The sequence below is a fragment of the Rana temporaria genome, chromosome 6, assembly GCF_905171775.1.
Source record: "Rana temporaria chromosome 6, aRanTem1.1, whole genome shotgun sequence".
NCBI lineage: Eukaryota > Metazoa > Chordata > Amphibia > Anura > Ranidae > Rana > Rana temporaria.
This window is the reverse complement of record NC_053494.1, coordinates 3,725,725-3,751,384: the sequence shown is the minus strand read 5'-3', so window position 1 is coordinate 3,751,384 and position 25,660 is coordinate 3,725,725. Positions and strand designations below refer to the sequence as shown.

General features: G+C 41.3%; 1 protein-coding gene across 1 annotated transcript in view; it reads right to left on the bottom strand.

The window, feature by feature from the left end:
• Positions 1-25,660, bottom strand: part of LOC120942827 (uromodulin-like) — a 40,668-nt gene that overhangs the window by 1,550 nt on the left and 13,458 nt on the right. Inside the window, exons 5-10 of the mRNA XM_040355753.1 lie at positions 20,110-20,952; positions 19,150-19,263; positions 16,692-16,894; positions 11,340-11,494; positions 5,162-5,407; positions 2,092-2,254 (exon numbers count right to left, since the gene is read on the bottom strand). Of these exons, the coding sequence (XP_040211687.1) occupies positions 2,092-2,254; positions 5,162-5,407; positions 11,340-11,494; positions 16,692-16,894; positions 19,150-19,263; positions 20,110-20,952 (1,724 nt within the window). The remainder of the gene's footprint in view (positions 1-2,091; positions 2,255-5,161; positions 5,408-11,339; positions 11,495-16,691; positions 16,895-19,149; positions 19,264-20,109; positions 20,953-25,660) is intronic.

Below are 25,660 nucleotides of genomic sequence, written 5' to 3'. Positions count from 1 at the left end.
CGTCGTTTGCGTAAGGCTTTTCCGGCGTAACGTTGCTCCTGCTTCTATGAGGCGTACGCATTGTTAAGTATGGACGTCGTTCCCGCGTCAAATTTTGAATTTTTTATGTTGTTTGCGTAAGTCGTTCGCGAATAGGGCTGGACGTAATTTACGTTCATGTCGAAACCAATACGTCCTTGCTGCGTACTTTGGAGCAATGCACACTGGGATATGTACACGGACGGCGCATGCGTCAATCACGTCGGGTCACAACCCATTTACATAAAACACGCCCCCCTCATCCTCATTTGAATTAGGCACGTTTACGCCGGCCCCATTTACGCTACGCCACCGTAACTTAGGAGGCAAGTGCTTTGTGAATACAGCACTTGCCTCACTTACTTACGGCGGCGTAGCGTAATACGATACGCTACGCTGCCGTAAAAATGCGCGATTCTACCTGAATCTAGCCCATAATGTACACACTTATTATGAAGTCATTATTTGGTATATAATACAAATAATTAAATTGTTATTTAATAAACATCCCAATAAATTCCAATTCAATTGAAAAAAAATTATGACATAGTTATATATGTATATATATTTATAAGTACATTTAAATTGTAATTGAATTTTCAATTGAGATCCTCCTTTTCTAACACTTTTTTCTATTAGTTTATAAAAGAAAATGATAATATTTGCCACATATAGACAAACCAACAAAGGAACTTAATCTAATGGCCCCATCAAAATCACACACTATTGTTCTTCTTATCATTCTTCTTCTAATTCTTATTATTTTAATATTGATATTGTTTCATAAAGCAGTTACACATTATGTAATGCTACACAAAGAACACTGAGCCAATCATCTGCTGCACCAGAGGAGCTTACACTCTAATATCCCCTACACAAATATACACACAACACTGGCAGCCTAAAGTAGAACTTAAAATGAAAAATAGAAAATTGAGGACAATTGTTTTTTATTGCAAAATAGACTTACAATGTATTTTCTATATTAAACTTCCCTTATCTGCCTTCCCGTGCTTCTCAGTGTAGAAATGCAACAAAGCCGAATGACTGAACTCCCGCTCATGTGTGGGAGTGACATCATCTTGTGCCAGCCAATTAAAACGGCCCTGGACTGATACCCAAAATCCATCAGGCTGAAGATGTCAGAGGCATGTGGTGAGCTCCAGGGAACACAATACTGGTGAGCAAGTAAGTATAGTTCAGCTTTAAGTGGAGCTCAGTAATGCAGTAATACACACGATCGGTCCATCCGATGAGAACGGTCTGATGGACCATTTTCATCAGTTAACCGATGAAGTTGACTGATGGTCCATCGTGCCTACACACCATCGGTTAAAAAAATGATCGTGTCAGAACGCGGTGACGTAAAACACAACAACGTGCTGAAAAAAATTAAGTTCAATGCTTCCAAGCATGCGTCGACTTTATTCTGAGCATGCGTGGATTTTTAACCGATGGACGTGCCTACTAATGATCGTTTTTTTTAACCGGTTAAATTGAAAACAAGATCACTTTTTTTTAACCGATGAATAAATAACCGATGGCGCCCACACACAATCGGTTTGGACCGATGAAAACGGTCCATCAGATCGTTCTTATCGGTTTAACCGATCGTGTGTACGTGGCCCTAGCCTATAAGTGTACTGATTTGAAATAGTAAACTGTTCAACCTGCCAAAAAAAAATTGGTTCTTTGAATCTGATTTGTGATTCCCATCCTTCTACCACAATACATGTCTAAAGGGTGCTGACCCAACGTTTCAGATTTCCAGGCTCCATCTCTATCTCTAGCCTGATCATTAGATAATTAACCATCATTATCACTATAATAACTCATTGTCCAATCAGCAGGCCGGTGAAAAAAGGTTGTATTGCTGAAGCAAGAAACAAGGGTTTTCTTTCTGGCTGTGCAGTGTGGCAGGGGATGATAAACCACAAGATTAGCCAAACTGATTAACAAAATCCCTTTTCAAGAGAAACATTTCACATCTATCAGTTTCAATTTAGAATTAATCTGTTTTCCTGAAATCCCAACTTTAAAATAAAGAATTGTATGTTATCAATCCATACTCACAGAAGCACAGTAAGAGTTGGAGGTGTCACACAAGCCGACCTGACAGTGTAAATAAACCTTATCGAATCCTCCCAGAAATTGAAACACTTGGAGGGAAAAGCGACCTTTAAGGGACACTCCATTTTCTGGCACAGAGATTGTTGGGTCATTCTTGTTGGGGCATCTATAAGTGATATCATCAGACGAGGATTAGAAGATTTTCAACACGATCAAGAAATAAATGTGAATAATATACATTCTTTTTTTTTCAGACAAGTTTTATTGAAACATTTTTTTTGAACATGCAGTCCAGAGATATATCAAGCATAGTTGTATGCATTCAATGTGTTACAACTATCAATTGTATAAAGGTAAAAGGTGCAACAGTTTGCCTGCCTAGCGACTACCAGTGCCCAGAGTCAAGGAAGGCTGTAGATATCAAGCAACTGATAATTATCATCAAATAGCTGAGTTAAGCCCAAATCAGTAGGTATGAAAGAGGATATTTGAAGGGAGAAAGAGGAAAAACGGGGGGAGGTGGGGAGGTCATTACAGCATAAGCAAAAAATTTGCTTTGTTGGGTTAGGAGGGTTTTTTCAGGGAACAGAAAGTGCAAATGGGATGTTCTATACAATGGCCAATGTAACCCTCCTAACTGGGCATTTCCATTCTTTAATACATTCCTTCCTGTATCAGTTTTCCAATGCTTCTACTTAACAAGTTATAGTTAGAATGAATTTGGTTTACAAACAGGAGGCCTATTTATTATGTCATTTCAAAAATGTAATTTTCCCTTTTTTATGTCTTGAGTTTTAGATAAATAGCCCAAATAGCAATTTGAAAAATGTAAAGAGATGCATGCAGCCAGTATAAAGCCTCGTACACACGATAGGTTAACCAGAGGACAACAGTCTGAAGGACCGTTGTCATAGGTTAACCTATGAAGCTGACTGATGGTCCGTCGTGCCTGCACACCATCAGTTAAAAAAACGATCATGTCAGAACGCGGTGACGTAAAACACAACGACGTGCTGAAAAAAAATGAAGTTCAATGCTTCCAAGCATGCGTCGACTTGATTCTTAGCATGCGTGGCTTTTTATCCGATGGTTGTGCCTACTAACGATTGTTTTTTTCCCATCGGTTAGGAATCCATTGGTTAAATTTAAAGCAAGTTAGCTTTTTTTTAACCGATTTTTTTTTAAATTACCTATGGGGCCCACACACGATCAGTTTTAACGATGAAAATGGTCCATCAGACCATCCTCTGTTTAACCTATCGTGTGTACGAGGCCTCAGAGGGAAGTTTCAGAAAAAAAAACATTCCACACAGGCACAGTTTACCCCTATTTACAGGTAAAAAAGTGAGTGTTATACGCCAATCAATACAGTATTTAAACTGTAGTCTGCAAAAGACCTGAGTCTGCAAAAGACCTGAGACTGGGACGGAGATTTGTCTTCCAACAAGACAATGATCCAAAACTGCTGTTCACAAACGCTCTCCATCCAACCTCACTGAGCTTGAACTGTTTTGCAAGGAGGAATGGGCAAAAATTTCAGTCTCTCGATGTGCAAAACTGATAGAGAGTCGACATACCCCAAGCGACTTACAGCTGTAATCGCAGCAAAAGGTGTCGCTACAAAGTATTAACTTAAGGGGGCTGAATAATTTTGCACGCCCAATTTTTCATATTTTTTTTTTTTTTAAGTTTGAAATATCCAATAAATTTCGTTCCACTTCATGATTGTGTCCCACTTGTTGTTGATTCTTCAAAAAAAAAATACAGTTTTATATCTTTATGTTTGAAGCCTGAAATGTGGCAAAGGGTCACAAATTTCAAGGGGGCCGAATACTTTCGCAAGGCACTGTATTTGTGAGGTCAGACACTGACGTTGAAGAGAAGGCCTGGCTCGCAGTCTCCGCTCTAATTCATACCAAAGGGGTTCTATTTGGATTGAGGCCACAACTTAGTGCAGGCCAGTCAATTTCCTTCACCCCAAACTTGCTCATCCATGTCTTTATGGACCTTGATTTGTGCACTGGTGCACAGCCATTTTGGAACAGGAAGGGGCCATCCCCAAATTGTTCCCAAAAAGTTGGGAGGATGAAATTGTCCAAAATGTCTCGGTATGTTAACGCCTTAAGAGTGCCCTTCACTGGCCAAGCCCAACCTCTGAAAAACAACTCTGCGCCATAATCCTCCCTCCACCAAATGATTTGGAGGGGTGGCTCAATACTTTTGGCAATATAGTGTGGATGTGGAAGTTTGGGGTGGAGGAACTTGATTGGCCTCAACTGATAGAACACCTTTGGGATGAATTAGAGTAGAGACTGCAAGCCAGGTCTTCTTGTCCACCTTCAGTGCCTGACCTCACAAATGCACTTCTGGAAGAATGGTCAAACATTCCCATAGACACCCTCCTAAACCTTGTGAACGGCCTTCCCAGAAGAGTTGAAGCTGTTATATCTGCAAAGGGCGGGTCAACTCATTGAACCCTATGGATTATGACTGGAATGCCATTAAAGTTCATGTGTGTAAAGACAGGTGTTCCAATACTTTTGGTTATATAGCATAGTTACATAATTTGTCTGATTGAAAAAGGACACAAGTCCATCCAGTTCAACCAATAAAAGGGAAAAAACAAGTTAAAATACAAAAAGGACAATTTTAGCAAATTCCAGTCAAGCAGAAACTACTAATTTCATATCTAAATCAAGTTTGATAACATTCCCACCCATAACTACACTCCACTGTTCCTCCAATGTCATCTTTACTCACTTCAAATGTCCAATAGGAAAACCAACTCTTAAATTTTCTACATTGTAACCTTGTGTAGGGCTATTGTATTAATGATGTCAAGAGCAATGAGTAGCAACCAACCATGTCACCAATAAAATGTTGGGAATCCTGGGACCCTCAGATTTTTTTTCCTGCAAATTTGTCTATTCCTGCAATGGAATATTCATATTTTCCTGGTGGCAGATCTCATCGGGCACTCTGAGTTTATTTGGCAATACAGGAAATATGATGAAAAAACAAAGCATATTATATTTTGAGAAGAATAATATACAACACATGATAATGAACTTACTGGTTTGTAAGGATTTCATGTCTGGGGCCGTAGGAGCTGTCAGGTGTTGGGGTGGCGTAGCAGTTTTTCATGACGAGCACAAATGGAGATGAACTCGTAGCTCCGGTTACAATGACACCAACATATAGGATGGAGGAGGTGTCCAGCCACACCTGGGAGTCAGTATATGGGGTGGTGTAGCCGGAATCTTGGAATAGACCCATCGTTATTGTGAAATTTGCTGTTCCAGCCACATCCATAACCGAGCTGTAACAGAACATAATTATTATTAATCACTTGACCTCCGGAAGATTTAGCCCCTTTTATGACCAGGCTAAAAAAATGTATGGGCCAGATTCATCAAAGAGATACAACGGCGTATCTCCTGATACGCCATCGTATCTCTGAGATACGAAGGTCGTATCTATGCGCCTGATTTATAGAATCAGGTTACGCATAGATCTCCCTAAGATATGACAGGTGTAAGTGACTTACACCGTCGGATCTTAGGCTGCAATTCTAGGCCGGCCGCTAGGTGGCGATTCCATTGCGGTCGGCGTAGAATATGCAAATGACTAGTTACGCCGATTCACAAACGTACGCTTTGCCCATCGCAGTAAATGTACGCCGTTTCGATTTAGATACACGGCGTAAAGATAAAGCTGCCCTCTAGGTGTTCTAGCCAATGTTAAGTATGGCCATCGTTCCCATGTCGAAATTTGAAATTTAACGTCGTTTGCGTAAGTCGTCCGTGAATGGCGCTGGATGCCATTTACGTTAACGTCGAAACCAATGACGTCCTTGCGACGTCATTTAGCGCAATGCAGGTCGAGAAATTTTAGGGACGGAGCATCTGCAGTACGTTCGGCGCGGGAACGCGCCTCATTTGAATGGTCCCCGCCCCATTTGAATTAGGCGGGCTTGCGCCAGGCGGATTTACGCTACGACGCCGCAACTTTACAGGCAAGTGCTTTGTGAATCAAGCACTTGCCCTTAAAACTTGCGGCGGTGTAACGTAAATGTGATACGTTACGCCGCCGCTAAGTTACGTGGAAATACGTGAATCTGGCCCCATGTCTTTTTCCCCCACAAATCAAGCTTTCTTTAGCTGGTATTTGATCACCTCTGCATTTATTTACTTTTTGCGCTATAAACAAAAACATTTTCAAATTTTGAAAAAAAATATGCAATTTTTTCACTTTCTGCTATTAAACAGATCTAATACAAAAACTGAAAAAAATCTAATGTCTTCATTGATTTATGCCAAAATGTATTCTGCTACATATTTTTTGTAAAAGAAATCCCAATAATATATTAATTGGTTTGCACAAAAGTTATAGCGTCTACAAACGATAGGATATTTATTTTTATTTTACTAGTAATGGCGACAATCAACCACATATAGCAGGGCTGCGATGTTGCCTGATACTGATACTTTTGCCACTTTTTGCATACCATTGACTAATACAGTTATCACTGCTACAACTACACTATACTAATGACACTGTCTGGGAAGGGGTTAACATCAGGGACAAGCAAGGGGGATAACTGTGTGCCTAGCCAGTGTTTTACCAAGCTGTGGGAGGTGCTTTTATTAGGGGAAGACATGGATACTGGTCCATGCTTTGCAGAGACACAAGACCCATGCCTTTCCTCCTGTCAGAACGACGATCTGGCTTGTTTACATAGGCAGAACGATGTAAAGGTTTTCAATTGTCATTGAAATTGTGACAGTGCTGAAAGCTGAAAATTGTCTTGGGCAGGAAGGTGCGTAAGTGCCTGATATTGAAGTGGTTAACAAACTCTGAAAGATGTAAGTAAAAAATGAAATTTGGATATTTAGGCCCAGATTCTCAAAGGACTTACAATGGCGCAGCGCCATGTACGCCTTCGTAAGTCCTAATCTGAGCCGCCGTATCTATGCGACTGATTCTTAGAATCAGCTACGCATAGATATCCATTAGATCCGACAGGCGTAAGTCTCTTACCCCATCGGATCTTAAGTGCATTTTTTTTGGCCCGCTAGGTGGCGCTTCCGTCAAAACCTGCGTCGAGTATGCAAATTAGCTAGATACGCGAATTCCTGAACGTACGCGCGGCCGACGCAGTGAAGTTACGACGTTTACGTTAGGCTTTTCCCGGCGTATAGTTGCCCCTGCTATATGAGGCGCAGCCAATGTTATTTATGGCCGTCGTTCCCGCGGCAAAATTTTAAAAAGTTACGTCGTTTTCGTAAGTTGTCCGTGAATGGGGCTGGACGTAATTTACGTCCACGTCAAAACCAATACGTCCTTGCGGCGTATTAGGAGCAATGCACACTGGAAGATTTCCACGGACGGCGCATGCGCCGTTCGTGAAAAACATCAATCACATCGGGTCACAGTAGTTTAACATAAAACACGCCCCCCCTTCCACATTTGAATTAGGCAGGCTTACGCCGGTCGATTTACGCTACGCCGCCGCAACTTACGGAGCAAGTGCTTTGAGAATACAGCACTTGCCTGTGTAAGTTGCGGCGGCGTAACGTAAATCGCATATGTTATGCCGCCGCTAAGATACACCATTCTACGTGAATCTGGCCCTTACACTTTGCATATGTTCGATTTTCACCTTTTTCGCAAAAAGTCTCAATTTAAAAAATTTCAAATATTTGTTATTTATTAACTCAATACAGGTTAACTGTTATATTTAGTATGACTTTTGTAAAATGTACTGTGTTTATTTCTGCTAATAATGATTTAATGTATGAATATTGGTGGGTGTAATGGCGCTAAAAACAATAGAAAAAACTTAGAAACAATAAATGATCCTCATCACTCGACCCATAAAATAATGGAGAAAGTTTCTTGGTAAATACTCCAATGAATGTGAATAAATGTGTCCCACTCTTGGCGAATCCTGGAATACCATCCAGCATCAACAAAAAATGTGGAGGGTATTAATAGTGGCAAATAATAACAAATGATAAGTGAACAAACTGTGCCAAGCCAATGCACAATGTTGCATCAATACAATCAAAAGTGAAATATTTGGGTAACCAAATAAACATCAATATTAATGAAAAAACGGAAATCCAGTATATAAAAACACCAAAAAAAACAAAGGTCAAATAGAGTGCAGCGTGCAATAATTGTAGTGTAACAAATTCCAAAGTGATCCGAAGTAGTTTAAAACAACATGCAAAAATTTAAGCATGAAAATAAATCTAATTGTGAAAAAATGTCCAGTGAAATGAATAATGTTACATTAATAACAATGTCTCTAAAATTCACCAATAGAGGTTAAAAATAAAAGCACAGTGATAATGGTAAAGTGTCACAGTGCATATAAGGTGAAGAAAAAAAACAATCATAAAAAATGTTCAGTGAAAAAGATAAGTGCTCCAAATCGCAAATCTTTAAAATCCACAGCGTTCAGTGATCAATCCTGGATGTGCATGCAAGCTTAGAACTTCCACCATCAGGATTCCCAGAAGTGTCCAACAAACTAGGTGTTCCAGCCCCTTACCTCAGAGCGGCTTGTATTTAAGCCTATATAGATGTCTCACAGGCAGTCAGCTGTTCATCCAGCTCCACAATCCCACGACCCAGTCACGGATGGTTGCAGTCTCTGTACTGTCATATATGAATCTCAAAGGCACAGCTTCTCTTTTGCTTCTTGTTCCTCCAATGTAGACAGTCTCCAACCTGTCCGTCCAGCTCAGCATACCTCTCACACTGAGGGAGAGCTCAGTGTGAGAGGTATGCTGAGCTGGACGGACAGGTTGGAGACTGTCTACATTGGAGGAACAAGAAGCAAAAGAGAAGCTGTGCCTTTGAGATTCATATATGACAGTACAGAGACTGCAACCATCCGTGACTGGGTCGTGGGATTGTGGAGCTGGATGAACAGCTGACTGCCTGTGAGACATCTATATAGGCTTAAATACAAGCCGCTCTGAGGTAAGGGGCTGGAACACCTAGTTTGTTGGACACTTCTGGGAATCCTGATGGTGGAAGTTCTAAGCTTGCATGCACATCCAGGATTGATCACTGAACGCTGTGGATTTTAAAGATTTGCGATTTGGAGCACTTATCTTTTTCACTGAACATTTTTTATGATTGTTTTTTTTCTTCACCTTATATGCACTGTGACACTTTACCATTATCACTGTGCTTTTATTTTTAACCTCTATTGGTGAATTTTAGAGACATTGTTATTAATGTAACATTATTCATTTCACTGGACATTTTTTCACAATTAGATTTATTTTCATGCTTAAATTTTTGCATGTTGTTTTAAACTACTTCGGATCACTTTGGAATTTGTTACACTACAATTATTGCACGCTGCACTCTATTTGACCTTTGTTTTTTTTGGTGTTTTTATATACTGGATTTCCGTTTTTTCATTAATATTGATGTTTATTTGGTTACCCAAATATTTCACTTTTGATTGTATTGATGCAACATTGTGCATTGGCTTGGCACAGTTTGTTCACTTATCATTTGTTATTATTTGCCACTATTAATACCCTCCACATTTTTTGTTGATGCTGGATGGTATTCCAGGATTCGCCAAGAGTGGGACACATTTATTCACATTCATTGGAGTATTTACCAAGAAACTTTCTCCATTATTTTATGGGTCGAGTGATGAGGATCATTTATTGTTTCTAAGTTTTTTCTATTGTTTTTAGCGCCATTACACCCACCAATATTCATATCTGTCTTGAGTGTGAGAACACTTTTCGTCGTGGCTGCTATTTTATTTTATTTAATTTTATTTTAGTTCCCTTTGAGTTCAGAATTATTCTTTATTAGGTGGATTTGCGCATTGGTTCCCCCTCTCATTATAATGATTTAATGTAGTTTTAACGAAAATATTGTTTTGATAAACATTTGCACACATATCATTGTGCCCTAAAAATTAGTAGCACCTTATTTTTTATTCTACTGGTCATGTGCTTTCAGAAAATATATGGTTTTGGGGGGTCTTTTACAAACTCTGAAAGTTGTAAGGGAAATAAAAAAAGCAATAGAAAAAAAAATGCTAAAATGGTCTGGCAAGTTTAAAATGGAGCGCAGGGCCTGGCAGTGAAAAGATTACAATGATACATTAAAATCTCATCTTCTTTTAGAAGATTTGTAACCGACCTCGTTCTACGAGGGAGTGCATGGTAGGAAGATATCGAGTTGAGAATTCTCAAACAATAAATTGTGAATATTCACTTCAATCATTCAACCATGTTAAATTGTATTCCTTTTTTGCTTTTTCTACACATAATTGGATAATTAAAGTGAATATTCACACAATATTGATATATGCACAGCACAAGGTATAGGTTTACACAAGGGGCTCTTTCTGTTGCATTTTTGTTGGTGTATTTTATGCATGCCAGATGCCTAGACCCTTGTTGGAAAGGGTCTAGGTTCATGGGAAGAACAGCCTAAAGCCCGGGTTATACACAAAGCACCGTATACAGCCGACTCTTCTTATACTTTATACCAGGAGTCTCCAAACTGCGGCCCTGGGGCCGGATGTGGCCCTTTGCTTGCCTTAACGTGGCCCTTGGGGCATTATTCCATCCAATTTTAATGGGGCATAATTCTTGTTGCTGACACCAATGGGGCACTATTTCTTCAAATGACATTATCAATTCTTTCCATTAACACCAATGATGGGGCACTAGTTCTCTCACTGTCACCAAAGATGGTATTATTTACTCCCACTGGACATTTTTTACTCCCATTGGCCCTAGTCTGGCCCCCCTAAAGTCTGAAGGACTGTAAACTGGCCCTTTGTTTAGAAAGTTTGAAGACCCATGCTTTATACCAACACTAATTTGCAGCTCATTCTACATCTGCAGCCTCCCAGCCTAAAGCAGTTTGGTGACAAACCAGGGACACTGGCCAAATGGAGGTTGTATGTACTAATATGATAGTAAACATTCCCTTCAGCTGATTTTCGGTGTTCAAGAACCTATTAATTTGAATTTTATCACATCACCCCTAGATTCAGTATATGACTGGTAGGGTGACTTTAATCCTGATGTATCAAGTGGAGCCTGATGTATACCTCACTCTGGAATATGTTGGTGCTATATAAACATAGAAAATAGATTTCTACAGGACTGGACACCTATTGGTTGGTTACAACATCTCATCTCATTCAGCACTACACCTGTATCTAGGAAAGGTACAAAGGAAAAGCGACTCACACTACGTAGGTGCTGATAGCGGTTAGAAGGTTGATCTCCATGTCTAAAGGATAATCACAATGAAAGTCAATGGGGATCTCGTCTCTTATAATCACTCCGTCAGAATACGATGCTAGGTATACAGTATTTCTATATCTGATAACACTTCCATCATTCTGTAAAATAACATTTATAACAAACATTAAAAAGCAATTGCAAACAACAATTGTATTACTAATGTAAAAAGATGGTTTCTTTATTTTATTTTATTTCAGTTTTTATCCCTTGTTCTTTTATTTTCTTGTTATGTATTTCATTGTAGATTTTCTATACAGATCAATTGATTATATTCACAGTTAAATCCAAATTACTCATAAATGCTTCTACTATAAATTAATAATTTGGTAATAGTTACCTATTTACATATACGTTAATGTGATTAAAACCGCTTGATATTAGGTACAAAGACATAGGGCCAGATTCTCAAAGGACTTACGGCGGCGTATCTCCATGTACGCCGTCGTAAGTCCGAAAGTGCGCCATCGTATCTATGCGACTGATTCATAGAATCAGTTACGCTTGAATTCGGCCAAGATACGAGCGGCGTAAGTCTCCTACGCCGTCGTATCTTGGGGTGCATATTTCCGCTGGCCGCTAGGGGCGCTTCCGTATATTTCCGCGTTGAATATGAAAATGAGCTCTATACGCCGATTCACGAACGTACTTGTGCCCGGCGTATTAAAATACGCTGTTTACGTAAGGCGTACGACTGGCGTAACTTTACCCCTCATAAAGCAGGGGTAAGTCATGTTAGGTATGGACGTCGGAAACGTCGGAACAGCGTCGTATTTTACGTTGTTTGCGTAAGTCGTACATGAATGGGGATGGGCGTAGGTTACGTTCACATCGACTAAGCATTGAGCCGGCGTAATTTACGGAGAAAATTTGACTTGATACTGAGCATGACTTGATACATGCGCGCGCATGCGCCGTTCGTAAGGCGTGTCATTTACGTGGTGTCACGATTCATTACCATACAACACGCCCCCTACCAGCCTACTTTGAATTATGCGGGCTTACGCCGGCCCATTTACGATACGCCGCCGTAACTTAGGGCCCAAGTTCTTTGTGAATACGGTACTCGCCTCTCTAATTTACGGCGGCATAGCGTATATGAGATGTGCTACGCCCGCCTAAACTTACGCCATTCTCTCTGAATCTGGCCCATAATATCTATGCAGTAAAAGGAAACATTGGTGACGGGTTAGATACAAGCTTTGTAAATCTACCCCTTTCTGTTTGAGGCTTGTAAATTGCATATTTTCAATAAAAAATATTTGAAAAAAAAAAAAAAAAAAAAAAAGGACAGTTCAAGGCAAAAATTCATTGCCAGGTTTTGGGATAATGGATATATGGGAGTGAGAGAACTGGGATTTTCCTTTGAGCAGGGTGCCATAAAGAGTTAACACATGGGGGGACAGAATATCAAGGACATTTTATTATAATAAAAGTAGGGCAACCCATCAGGGCCTGGCAACTTATGGTGTGGAAGGTCCTTGATTGTGTGTAGACGTTCCTCTGCAGATATGACTGCGTTTAAGTCTACCAGGTCTGAGGAGGACAGAAAATAATTCATCAAATTTCACTTCGGTAAAATTAATATGATTTTCGGGGGTCAAGCAGTTGTACAGCTTGCGGTAAAAGGTAACCTAAAATCTTGGACATCTCAAGGGGACAATGGGTTCTAGTCCCATCAGCCTGAAGGAGAAAAACAGGAAAAGTGTTGAACGAACGTGGGCGAAGTTTGTTGACTAACATCCTATGGGGCTTATTAGAAAACTCATAAAATTTCTGTTTTGCCCATAGTATGGATTTATCTGCCTTACTAAGGTTAAGAGATTTTATTTGCTCTCTAAGGGATGTGACCCTGCGCAGTTTCGACACGGTGGGTTTGCATAATAGCTGGTGCTGAGGGACTGCAGAAGTCTGTTTCTGTCTTTCTTCAAGCGGGAGCCTTCCGCAATACTTGCACCTCGGAAAAACACCTCATGTGCCTCCCAAAATGTAGAAAAATCTGGAACAGGCCCCACATTAAGTTGAAAAAATTCCTTTAAGTCCACAGCCTGTTTAGTATGGGTGATCTCAGATTGTAGGAGGTGGTCATTAAGGCGCCAATGACATGACCTAGCGGGGGTCTGGGATAACACAACATCTAGTGTAATAGGGGCATGGTCAGACCATGTAATGGGAGATATGTCAGTCTCAACAATGTAAGGGATAAGTGGGGCTGAAATGAAAAAGTGGTCTAGGCAAGAATACATTTTGTGGGCCATGAAGTAAAAAGTGAATTGCTTAGTAGAGGGATGCCTAATCCTCTATGAGTCAAACAGTTGGTGGGATCTAACACATTTACGGAAGAAATTAGCTTGGGAGGCGACCTTTTCTCAAATGGAATGTCCCGCACTATAGCTTATCTATCTCTAGTGGGGAACATGACCAGGTTGAAGCCTCCTCCTATGATCATGAAGGGTTGAAAGCGATATTGAGGTGAATCGAAAGCCTTGTTGAGGAAGTCGACCTACCCAGAATTGGGGGCATATATGTTAAATAGGGTAAAATAGGAGGTCATGTAGTCACACTCTAGAATAAGATACCTCCCATGAAGATCAGTATGTACACTTTTGACCCTAAGGGGACAGGTCTTTTTAATTAGAACTGCCACTCCAGCCCGGCCTGTGGAATGAGAGGCAAGGTAGGAGGTGGCAAAAAACTTTGAGGCAAACTTCAATGAGCCTCCTGCATGAAAGTGCGTCTCCTGGAGCATGACTACATCCGCACCCGAGGATCTGAACTCCTTCAAAGCCATCCAATGCTTCTGAATGGAGTTCAGGCCCTTTACATTATATGACTTAATCTTCAACGCCATGGGAACATACCTGCAATAATAGCTCCCGTGGGCACATAAAACATAAGAAAAATCATAGCATAAAAGGGATGAAAATTGGTACAGAAATGGTTATACGCATGATAAAGGGGACAAGCCCATTGATACCTAAACAAGAGCAAATCTATCTTATAAGAAAAAAAACTAAAAAGTGAGGAAAAATATGTGACCTCATCCTACAGAGCTGGCATATAAGCATGGACATAGAAAAACAAAAACATAAACATACGAACAAAAAAAAACTGAACTTTGAGAGCCTGAGATACATCAGTATCTCAGGGGACCTTGAGCAGTGTCAAAGGCCGGATATGGACACATGAGGACCTCCAGCAGGGAACTCTGGAGAGAGAGAGGAAACTATCTGCTCTCCTTAGGAACTTGGCAGTAGCAACAAAAGTCTAGCTGGAGAAAACTTGGTGAAACCAATCAACAAAAAGCATTCAACATTATTACTCTATGGGGATGGGAAAAAAATTACCCCTAGGAGATTTCAGGATAACTCAGAAACCTAAAGTCCAGATCACAGCACTGTGTTTCCCATGGACTAAAGAGAGAAAGGAACAATGAGAACCAAGATGTTCTGCCCAGGCAAATCAATGAGGTTGCTTGGAGAATCGTGAGCGTTGAGGTGTGGAAAAGTGCTTCTTCGATTTGCCCCTCATGGGGGTCCAGACTTGACTGGGAGTAGTAGGAAATGGATGGGCTTGAGCAGGAGGAGGTAGAAGGTCCTCTTCGGGCAAAGGAGGAAGATAACGGATTTTCACAAAGGCCTCTTCTTCCTGGAGATCTCGAAGGCTGTGATGGGTATCGTCTTTAGACACGATAAAGCAGAAGGGAAACCCACAATAATACGGTACCTGATGATGCTACAGGTGGGTTGTTATTGGGTGTTGGTTTCTCTGTTTGGCCAGGGTGATGGGGGAGAGATGACTGAAAATCTTTAGCTTAGCCCTCTTATAGGTAATCTGGGATTTGTTGTGTGTGGTCAGAGTCAAGGCCTCCTTGCTGTCATAGAAGTGAAACCTTACAATAACATCTCTGGGCCTGGCTCCAGCCGGGGGTTTCGGACCTAGGGAGCAGTGGGCCCTGCCTAGGCACCAGTCCACATCCACCACCATGGGGGCTAGAGTATTGAAAAGCCCCAGGAGGTAAGGGTGCAAGGTAGAGTCCCCCACCATCTCAGGGATACCGCAAAAGTGTGGGTTCTGGCGTCTCTCCCTGTTCTCTAAATCCTCCTGCTGCAGCTGTAGTTGGGAGACTGAGGGCCAAATCCTCAAAAAAGCTGCCTAACTTAACTTTCAGCAGTTAAGTTACACAGGCGTTAAATTTCTACCTAAGTGCCCGATCCACAAAGCATTTACCTAGAAATTACACGCCGTGTAACTTAAGTGCCTCCGTCGCAAGGCGGTCGTCTGATCGAGGGGGCGATTCCTATTCAAATGAGGCGCGCTCCCACGCCGGACGTTCGGCGCATGCGTGTGACGTCATTTTTCCCGACGTGCATCGCGCGAATGTACTTTACGCCGGGCTTTGTGGATCGCGACTGGACAATAAAGTTGCGTCGGGTAAAAAAAAAAATACGCGCCGGGAAATTTTTTTCGAAATTTTAAAAAAAACGCGGCGATCGAAAAAAAGGTTTGTTTTTACAAGGTCTAAACAGTTTAGGCCTTGTAAAAGCATCCCTAATTTTACGCATGCAAAACGTAACTTACGCAGAAAACACAAAGCTAAAAAGCTTTGTGGATCTGCCTAAGTACTCATTTGCATACGCAAAGCGGCATTTCGACTCGAAATGCCCTCAGCGGCGGATGCGGTACTGCATCCTAAGATCCGACAGTGTAAGTCTATTAAAGATGTCGGATCTTCTGACTATCTTTGGAAAAATCCTTCTGAGGATCGTTTCCAAAGATAGCCACAGGGATACGCAGGTTGAACAGCAGTTCCGCCTGCGTATCTCCTTTGAAGATTTGGCCCTGAATGTTTAAGGTTGTAATTTTCCTCCTCTATGGCCTGCACATAGTTCACCATTTTATCAAATGTATGCTCAAGTGCATCGGTGCCTTCCCCAATTTGGGTGATTTCCCCCTCAATTCATCGGAAATCTTACTCACCTCTGCCGCGATATTTCGGGTAATTTGCTGGAGCAGAAGCTGTAACTTGGTGTCTAACTTGACATTCAGGACGTCCGGTGTTAGAACAGCTTGTACGGGGGGAGGTGTAGGGCCAGGGACCTGAGTTGTGACAGAAGAGGGGTTGCCAGCCTCCTGCGTCCCCAATAGTGGATCCATCGTGGCAAAGGGGGGACTCGAAGCCAAGGATTGCAGCCTAGTAGTGAAACAGTCCATGGCTGTTCCCACATGGGGCCCAAATACAGGATTATAGTAACGCTGCTACAACAACAGATAATGTGGTAATGGACATCTACGTACCCAAATGGATCCCCCACAACTGCCATCTGCTGGCCGTGTGATGAAAATGATGTAACTTTTATCACTTCTTTCAATGATTCCTCGGCAGGAATAATCTCTCAGATGGATGGATGAAGTGCTATATCCCCACTTCTCCACGAGACATTTACTGAACCGAACTTCTATATTCTCCAGGCCACAGGTGACCTGTGGTTTAATGTCATCTACACAAGTGGAAAAAACAATAATATTGATATATGATGTCAATATAAAATATATAATATAATAGAAGATCTACTTTGTCATCAAACTGATTCATCTGTTTCACTCACAAAGGATTGGTTTGGGAACATCTAACATATTCTCACTCCTGGAGCCTGATCCGCTGCCTCCCTATTATCGTAAGCTGGGGATCTTCTTCCTGCACTTGCTGTCATTATTTTAAAAAAGCACAGCTGTGCAAGGGCTCTGCCCACCCAGCCGCACCATCCATTCACAGATTTCTATGAATGGAAGAACTACTGTCAGCCATTGCAGCTGATGGCTTTTATTTCTCAATGAACTACCGGGGCACTGGTGAGCACTCTAGGTAATTCATTAATCCTTCCTGTCATTCAGTAACTGCCTCCCGGTACAATGTATGGAAAGACAGTATACTGAGATTGTCTGCAGGATCCAGGCATTACATTCTGATGCAAAAATAGGGGATAACTTGGACAGCCGCACTCCAAAAAACTTTCCTTTTATTAAAACTGGTCACAAAAAATACATGCCACAGCAAAAATTAGAACAGGATCTGACGCGTTTCACACTGTTACACATAAGCTATGATTAAGCACTGTGTAACGCGTCAGGTTCTGTTCTAATTTTTGCTGTGGCATGTATTTTTTGTGACCAGTTTTAATAAAAGGAACGTTTTTTGGAGTGCGGCTGTCCAAGTTATCCCCTATTTTTGCATTACCATTGCATTGCCGGCACCCATGGTTTGGATCCAGTGAGAAGGCTCTTTGGTTCATCTGAACGGTTACTCTTTCCTCTATTATATTCTGATGATCGCGGGTGCAATGCCTTACAGGCTGAAATGTAAAAAGGTGAATTTATTCTTTAAATATGTTGATTATATTAAATAAATTAGTGAATGGGGGGGTTGGGTTTGTATGGGTTTAAAAAGACCCTTTGCCTGTACACTGATGGGGGGGGGGGGGTAAAACATATTAGCTACCCTATTCTAGAAGGAAAGTGACATATGGAACACATTTTTGCAATTCCTTCATGTCATCCTTGAAGACCAGTACTGCAAAGAATAATGGTGTCCATTAACACCTGAGCTGATTTTGAAAGGGGAGGGGCATTTCATATGGAGATTTCATCTTGAACAAGGGTTTCCAAACTATGGCCCTCCAATTGTTCAGGAACTACAATTCCTATCATGCCTAGTCATGCCTGTGAATGTCAGAGTTTTAGAAAGACTTGTGTGAGATGTAGTTCTGAAACAGCTGGAGGGCCGTAGTTTGGATTTCACTGATCTTGAAGAACCCTCTGAGAGCTCAAGGACATGCAGATGATACTATTCACCCATGGCCATAGTAACCAGTATCTTTGGGGGAATGGGACATGCACATTCCCAATTTTGTATTCATAAATTGATATGAATCAATATGGAAAAGGGAAAAAGCAAGTTCTTGGATTAAACTGAGCCTGTTGTGAACAAAGGTAACACTGCTGCTGGAGTGCCGGCACTAAACATGGAAGTACAATTATTATACTTCAAATTGGCGTCAGAGGGTGGCGGGATCACCCGTTTACATCACCAAGTGGCCCCACCCTCAGCTATATTACAGCTGTCAAAGCGAGAGAAGCGTCAGTCGGTGGGAGCCTCCCATGGAAGCGGAGCCGTTGCAGCTTTTTTTTTCCGTCTCGGACGGCGGAAGAGAAGATGAATGGACATCGCAGGACATTTTTCTTTTTTCTTTTTTAATAAAGGACTTATCCCGAAGTGTCTCCTGACTTTTTTACTATTTTTGACACTTTTTTTTTTAAATGGTAGGGGTACAATGTACCCGTTACCAATTCACATAGGGGGGGCAGGATCTGGGGGTCCCCTTGTTAAAGGGGTCTTCCAGATTCCGATAAGCCCCCTGACTGCAAACCCCAACAACCACCGTGCAAGGGCTGTGGGGATGAGGCAAAAAGAAAACTTGCAATCTTTTTTTAATTTATTTTACAAAAAAAAAACAGCGGTGATTAAATACCACCAAAAGAAAGCTCTATCTGTCTCAAGAAAGTAGTGTGACAGCTTACTGTACTGGTGACATGGGGTGAGTGATATGTCAGAAAAAGACTACCCCAAGAGAAAATGGCCCCAAGTATTTACTGGGCTGATTTCCTAGTAAATCCTCCATAGGTAGACCTCTTAGAAAAGTTATAAGAACTCCTTTCATAGTTTCCTTTGCATAGAAATTCTCATAACCTACAGTACCTGCTAGATTTCCTAGTTGTATTCCAGATTTACAGTTACAGCCAGGAACTCCGTCCACAACTCTACATTCCTCATCCGGAGCGCAGTCCACCCCCGAGCAGGTATAATTAGTTTCTAGAAGAGAAAGAAAACAAAGAATGTTTAATAACCTGAAGCACATAAGAAATATATTCTATGGGCCAGATCCACATACATTTTGATCGGCGCAGCGTATCAGAGATACACTACGCCGCCGTACCTTACCTGGCGTATATTCGAATCCTCAGCGAGTTTGCGCCGTAAGTTACGGCGGCGTAGTGTATTTCTGGCGATGGAATTCAAATCGGCGATCAGGGGGCGGGTTTCATTTAAATGAAGCGCGTCCCGGCGCCGATTGAACTGTGCATGCGTCGTCCAGAAATTTACCGCCGTGCTTTGCGCGAAATGACGTCGCAACAACGTCATTTTTTGAACTTAGACGTGAGTTACGTCCATCCCTATTCACGGACGACTTACGCAAAAAAAAAAATTCAAATTTCGACGCGGGAACGACGGCCATACTTAACATGGCAAGTCTATCTATACGCCGAAAAATACCAGCTTTAACTATACGCCGGAAAAAGCCGACTACAGACGACGTTAGAAAATGCGACGGCCGCGCGTACGTTCGTGGATCGTCGTAAATCGCTAATTTGCATACCCGACGCGGAAAACGACGCACACTCCACCCAGCGGGAGCCGAAGTATTGCACCTACGATCCGAAGGCGTAAAAGCCATACGCCTGTCGGATCGAACCCGGAAACCGTCGTATCTTGGTTTGAGGATTCAAACTAAAGATACGACGCAGGTAATTTGAAAGTACGCCGGCGTACTTCGTCTGTGGATCTGGCCCTATATATATATATATACTGTATATATTGTATACATTTATATTATAAATGAAGACAACATACTGAATTATGTTTTGTGTAAATACTTACCTGTACAATAGGCGGAGCTGCAGATTGGTGGACTCTGTAGCTTATACACATAAAATCCTCCAGGACACATTCTCACAGAAATATTATAATTATATGTACAGCATCCCTCGTAATAGTTGGAACAAGCTGTACGGTTCACAATGCCGTCACTGACTGTAGGGTGGGAGCCGTTCATCCAAATGGGGATATTAGTCCCACAGCTGGATCGTGGTACACAGTGCTCAGGGATTTGCTGGTCATATTCTCCTTTAAACCGATACCAGCCAGACAGGCCATTGTCACAATGATACCAGTTATACCAGTAATACCAGTAATCATAATTATAATTGTATGTATTAGAAGTACTGCGCCAGGGGTCATTAATTATGGTGTAGGTGGAGCAAGGGTCAGTACAGGAATATGATCCAATGGACTTAATGCATTCTTCATTAGAGCCACACGGTGTTCCTTGTTGGCATTCATTGATCTCACAGTGGTATCCATCTCCGTAATATCCATCGGGACAAGCACATGCGTAAGATCCATAATAATAATTTGTACATATGGCTACTGGATCACAGTTATTGAGAGATCTGTCCGCACACTCATCAATATCAACACAACCAAATTCTTCTTTATATTCAAATCCAGAGTAACAATCACAGGTGTAAGATCCGACAGTGTTCACACAGGAAATACTACCATAATAATAATAACAGTTGTTGGTGTAATAGTCCTGACATTCATCTATATCATTACAAGATATTCCATCTCCAGCAAATCCCTCTTTACATGTGCACTCCCCGTATCCTCCAAACTCCGAACACGTGGCATTCGGGTGGCAGTCAGAATCTGAACAAGTTCCTAAAAAGAGAAAGATTGTTTTTCTTAGTCTATTAGGTACCACAGAACCAGATAAGAAGAGTAATAGGAGGACATAGGGTCAGAATGGGGGTCATGGGATCGGTGTGGTAACAAAAAGAGATCAGGTCCCTCAATGTTTTGGGACCCATTCACAAATATAACTCCTGTACCTACAACAATTCTCACAGAAACAATGGGGGACATTTATCAATTCTGTACCACAGCCAGGCAAACCACAGACAGGAGCATTGAGGGCAGATCTGATGCACACTGTATGGTCATGCAGGAACCTCAATAGCGTCTGGTGGAAAATCTTTCAAATTATGTCAGAAATAACAAGGGTCGTGACTTCATATAAACCTCCACTAACCACCTTCACCCCTTGACACCAACAGTACATAGATATGCAGCCTTACTGGGCTGGGCTTTTTCGGTGGGGCCGCATATCTTCACATCTGTCTTTGTGCTGGGAGCGCACCACACAGCGCACTCCCAGCACAGAGATCCAGGTCTCACTGAGATCACCGAGTCCCATACTAATGGTCAGTTCACCTGATCACTGTAATAACCTCTGATTGGCTATCACAGTGATCAGTCACTGTGAAGCCCACCCTTGTCTTTCTTTCTCTGTGAATGGTTAGGAAAGATACATTGTATCTTTAAGCTCTCCACCTTGTAGAGAGGAAAAAAATGTGTAAAAAATTAAATAGAATAATAATAATATAAAAGAAAAGAAAAAATACCTAGATCAAGGTTTTCTCTAGGTCAGTGTCAGGGTTAGTGTCAGAGTCAAAGGTCAAGGTCAGAGTCAAAGGTCCAGGTCAGGGTCAGTATATTTTGGACAGGATTTAAATAATAATAATTTGCATTAGTGTCAGTTACTGTCAGTGGGGCAGATACACATAGATCTGCACCTGCGCAACGTATCTGAGATATGCTACGTCGCCGTAACTTACCTGGCTTTGGTTTGAATCCTGAAAGAATTTGCGCGGTAAGTTACGGCAGCGTAGTGTATCTCTCGCGGCGTAAGGGCCCGGAATTCAAATGCGGCGAGTAGGGGGCGCGTTTCATTTAAATGAAGCGCGTCCCCGCGCTGAACGAACTGCGCATGCCCCGTCTGTCAAAACTCCCAGGGTGCATTGCTCCAAATGACGTCGCAAGGACATCATTGGTTTTGACGTGAACGTAAATGGCGTCCAGCCGCATTCACGGACGACTTACACAAACAAAATATTTTTTTTTAATTTCGACGCGGGAACGACGGCCATACTTAACATTGCGTACGCCACCAGATAGCAGCTTTAACTATACGCCGAAAAAAGCCGAACGGAAACGACTTAAAAGAATGCGACGGCCGCTCGTACGTTCGTGGATCGTCGGAAATAGCTAATTTGCATACTCGACGCGGATTACGACTGGAACGCCACCCAGCGGACGCCGAAGAATTGCATCTAAGATCCGAAGGCGTACGAAGACGTACGCCTGTCGGATCTAACCCAGATGCCGTCGTATCTTGTTTTGAGGATTCAAAACAAAGATACGACGCGGGAATTTTGAAAGTACGCCGACGTATCAGTAGATATGCCGGCGTACTTTCTTTGTGGATCTGCCCCAGTGTGTTTTAGGTAGGATAAAAAAAAAAGGAAAATGCACACTATTGTTTTTGTGCTGTACTACAGGTACAAGTAACATACACATATGTGGTATCAATGTGATCATTGGGAGCAGGATAATTTATTTTGGGGTTGTTCTTTGGTGGTAGTTTATGGTAGTAACAATAAATATACAGCTAAATAAAAAAAAAACATGTTATACTATTTTGGGCCAGTTTTCCTTTCATAATAAAAAAAAAAACTGAGATATCCATTACCATTTACCACCAAATAAAAGCCCAATTTGTCATGAAAAAAATGTGGTATAATCCACCTGGATGCACAAAGTAGTTGTGATGATATGTGCGGTTTTACTAACACATGTCAAAGTTGCAAAACTGTGCTTAGGCATTAACATTTGTTTTACCCTTAGGTGTGAAGGGGTTACATTTAGGAATAGATGAATTGATCCAATGCTTTTGCACTGTGGTCACTCTCTTTGCAGCAAGGCTGACTGTCATAAGACATTGGAAACATAACCTTACGCCAAATCCACCTGGAGCTGTTGGATTGGTTCAAATTCATTAAACTTTTGAAAAATGATTAGCCATAAGGTAAGATAAAAGTTTTAAAATTGAGAACATCTGGAAGCCTTGAGTTACTTGGGTTGGAGCCGAGTACTCACAATATAACAGATGATTCAGGGCCAAGTTTTCTGTAGATAAGAAGATGCTATATGTATTGTACTCTATAGATCTACTTTCTGTCCATTTCCTTTCTTCTATTGAATTTTTTTATCATTTCCTTTCTTAAAGTCAATTATTTCCAATGGGGATGGTGGATTCAATAGCTCTGGGTCCCTAGGTAGATTCCATTCTGTACCTATTATTGGTATTTCCATACGATTCTACTACTATTATCCCAATGAGACATCTGGGTGATGTGTAGTCGGATCCCATACACTCAAGGACCTCTGTGGGAATACTTGGACAATCAGTATAATGGTTGGATGAAAGATTTGGAGCACCACACCGAAGTTACATAGTTACATAGTTAGTTTGGTTGAAAAAAGTTCATCCAGTTCAACCAATAGAAGGGGAAAAATAAACAAGAAAACTCCCATTATATGTAATAGTACATATAAACAATCCTATAATATCTAATTTTGTCTTTTTTGTTTAGCACAATATAGGGGAATTGCCTCTCTTTGTATTCCCCTTCTTATCATATAGTATTTTTTTTCTCTCACACTTAAGTAGATGCACAATAAGGGGAATTATTCCCCCCAGAATAATTGTTTCTGTGTTTTTACTTTTCATGACGTAGGGGAGGGGAATGGAAAGGGAAGGAACTCATTTTCTTTTTTTTTTTCCTTTTCTTCTTTCTTTTCTCTTCTCTTTCTTGTCTCTTCTCTTCTTTCCCCCATCTTCCCCATCCACCCCGTCCTCCCTCCACTAGGGGTATTAGAGCCCTCTCCCCCGGTGTCCCCCATAGAGAATACAATGGGAAAATTAGACCTGGAGGCAAAATGGGAAGGAACATTCCAGAAGAAGTACTGGTTGAAGACGTCTCCTCTTTTATCTCTTTTATCTTTCTTAGTGTAAGGGGTACTTATCGAGACCATATATGTTGTTCGTTTATATGTTGATTTTATGTTGTATTTATTGTATTGTCTGGAAAAATAAATAAAATAATTTTTGGAAAAAAAAAATAAACAATCCTATACCCACTGTTAATGCAGAGGAAGGCAAAAAAAGCCCCAAAAATCATGATCCAATTTGCTTCTGCATGGGAAAAAATTCCTTCCTGATCCCCCAAGGGACATTTAGATATACCCTAAGACAAAACAAAAAACCAACAGCTTGGCTACATCCGATTTTAGTCAAGCACGAGTGGGGGAATTATGAAAAAAAAACCCTATCAAGGCAAAAATACACCCTCACCCTCGGGGTAGCTTAACATCTAGCCCCGGGAATGTGTTCCTCTGAATTATTTATGCTTATAAAAGAAAAAGGCTGGGAAAAAGAAAAATGAAAAAGAAAGATTTCTCCCAAAATAAATTCTTCAAAAAGGAACTGCGGCATTTGAAAGACTAAAAAAGTTTATAAAATCTTCCACAAAATACAAAAGTTATCTTATTAAAGTAAATACATCCACCCCCACCACATGTATCTAAAATTTAGACTATAGTCTATATGGACACAGATGGCCACCACATACAGACATACACATGAGCCACTCAACACTCCTGCAGGAATGGTATTCTTACAACAATCATATGAATATGGGAATTGAATGGAAAAGATTGGATCTTCATTAACTTAACCAGCTGAAAGTAATAGTGCTGAAGAGTTCATGCAATAACCACTGATTGGGTAATTTAGAGAGTTTTTCTGATAGCTTTCCACACAATTTATGATGAGGCTACACACAATGATGATATGGAATTCCCTTTATTATCGAGTAATGGAATATAGAGTTGGACATGTATGGTAGCATACAGGTATATATGTGTATACAACCCCCCAAGATGAGTTGTACATACAGATCACTGTTTAGCCACTACTCCAAAGCCACTCTTATCCAGGTCCTTGACTGACACGCCGTCTATGCAGGAGCCCCTCGTAAATCACAAGGGAGGAAGATGGCTTATCCATCCAATCCAAGAGCATCGGGTGTGCTGATCAATAGTAGTGAGTCCGATAACTTCCACAAGGTGTTTAAATAAGTCTTGTGTGGAGCGCAGTATCTCTAACAATAGTATATACCCTACATCAACTTTACATATAAATATGTTAAATGCTAAAATGTTAAAATTCACAACATGTAATGAACTCAACAGCAAATGTGTTTCAAGGACCTCAGCTCACCCCCACCATCAGGGCTTAAAGTGGTAGTTAACTCCCACATGCCAAAATCCACTGACAGGCCGGGTTGTTATAATAGAAGAGACCATAGAAGGCTCTTCTGTCATAAATGTCTCCCTTCCCTGTCAGCGGTAATGCAATCTGAGCCACCCATGCGCAGCTCCGACTGCAATTGTGGCACTCTCTGCATGCTGTGGTGAAGTAACTCCTGCGCGTGATGTCACCGAAGCCCGGCCATTCAGAAGTTCA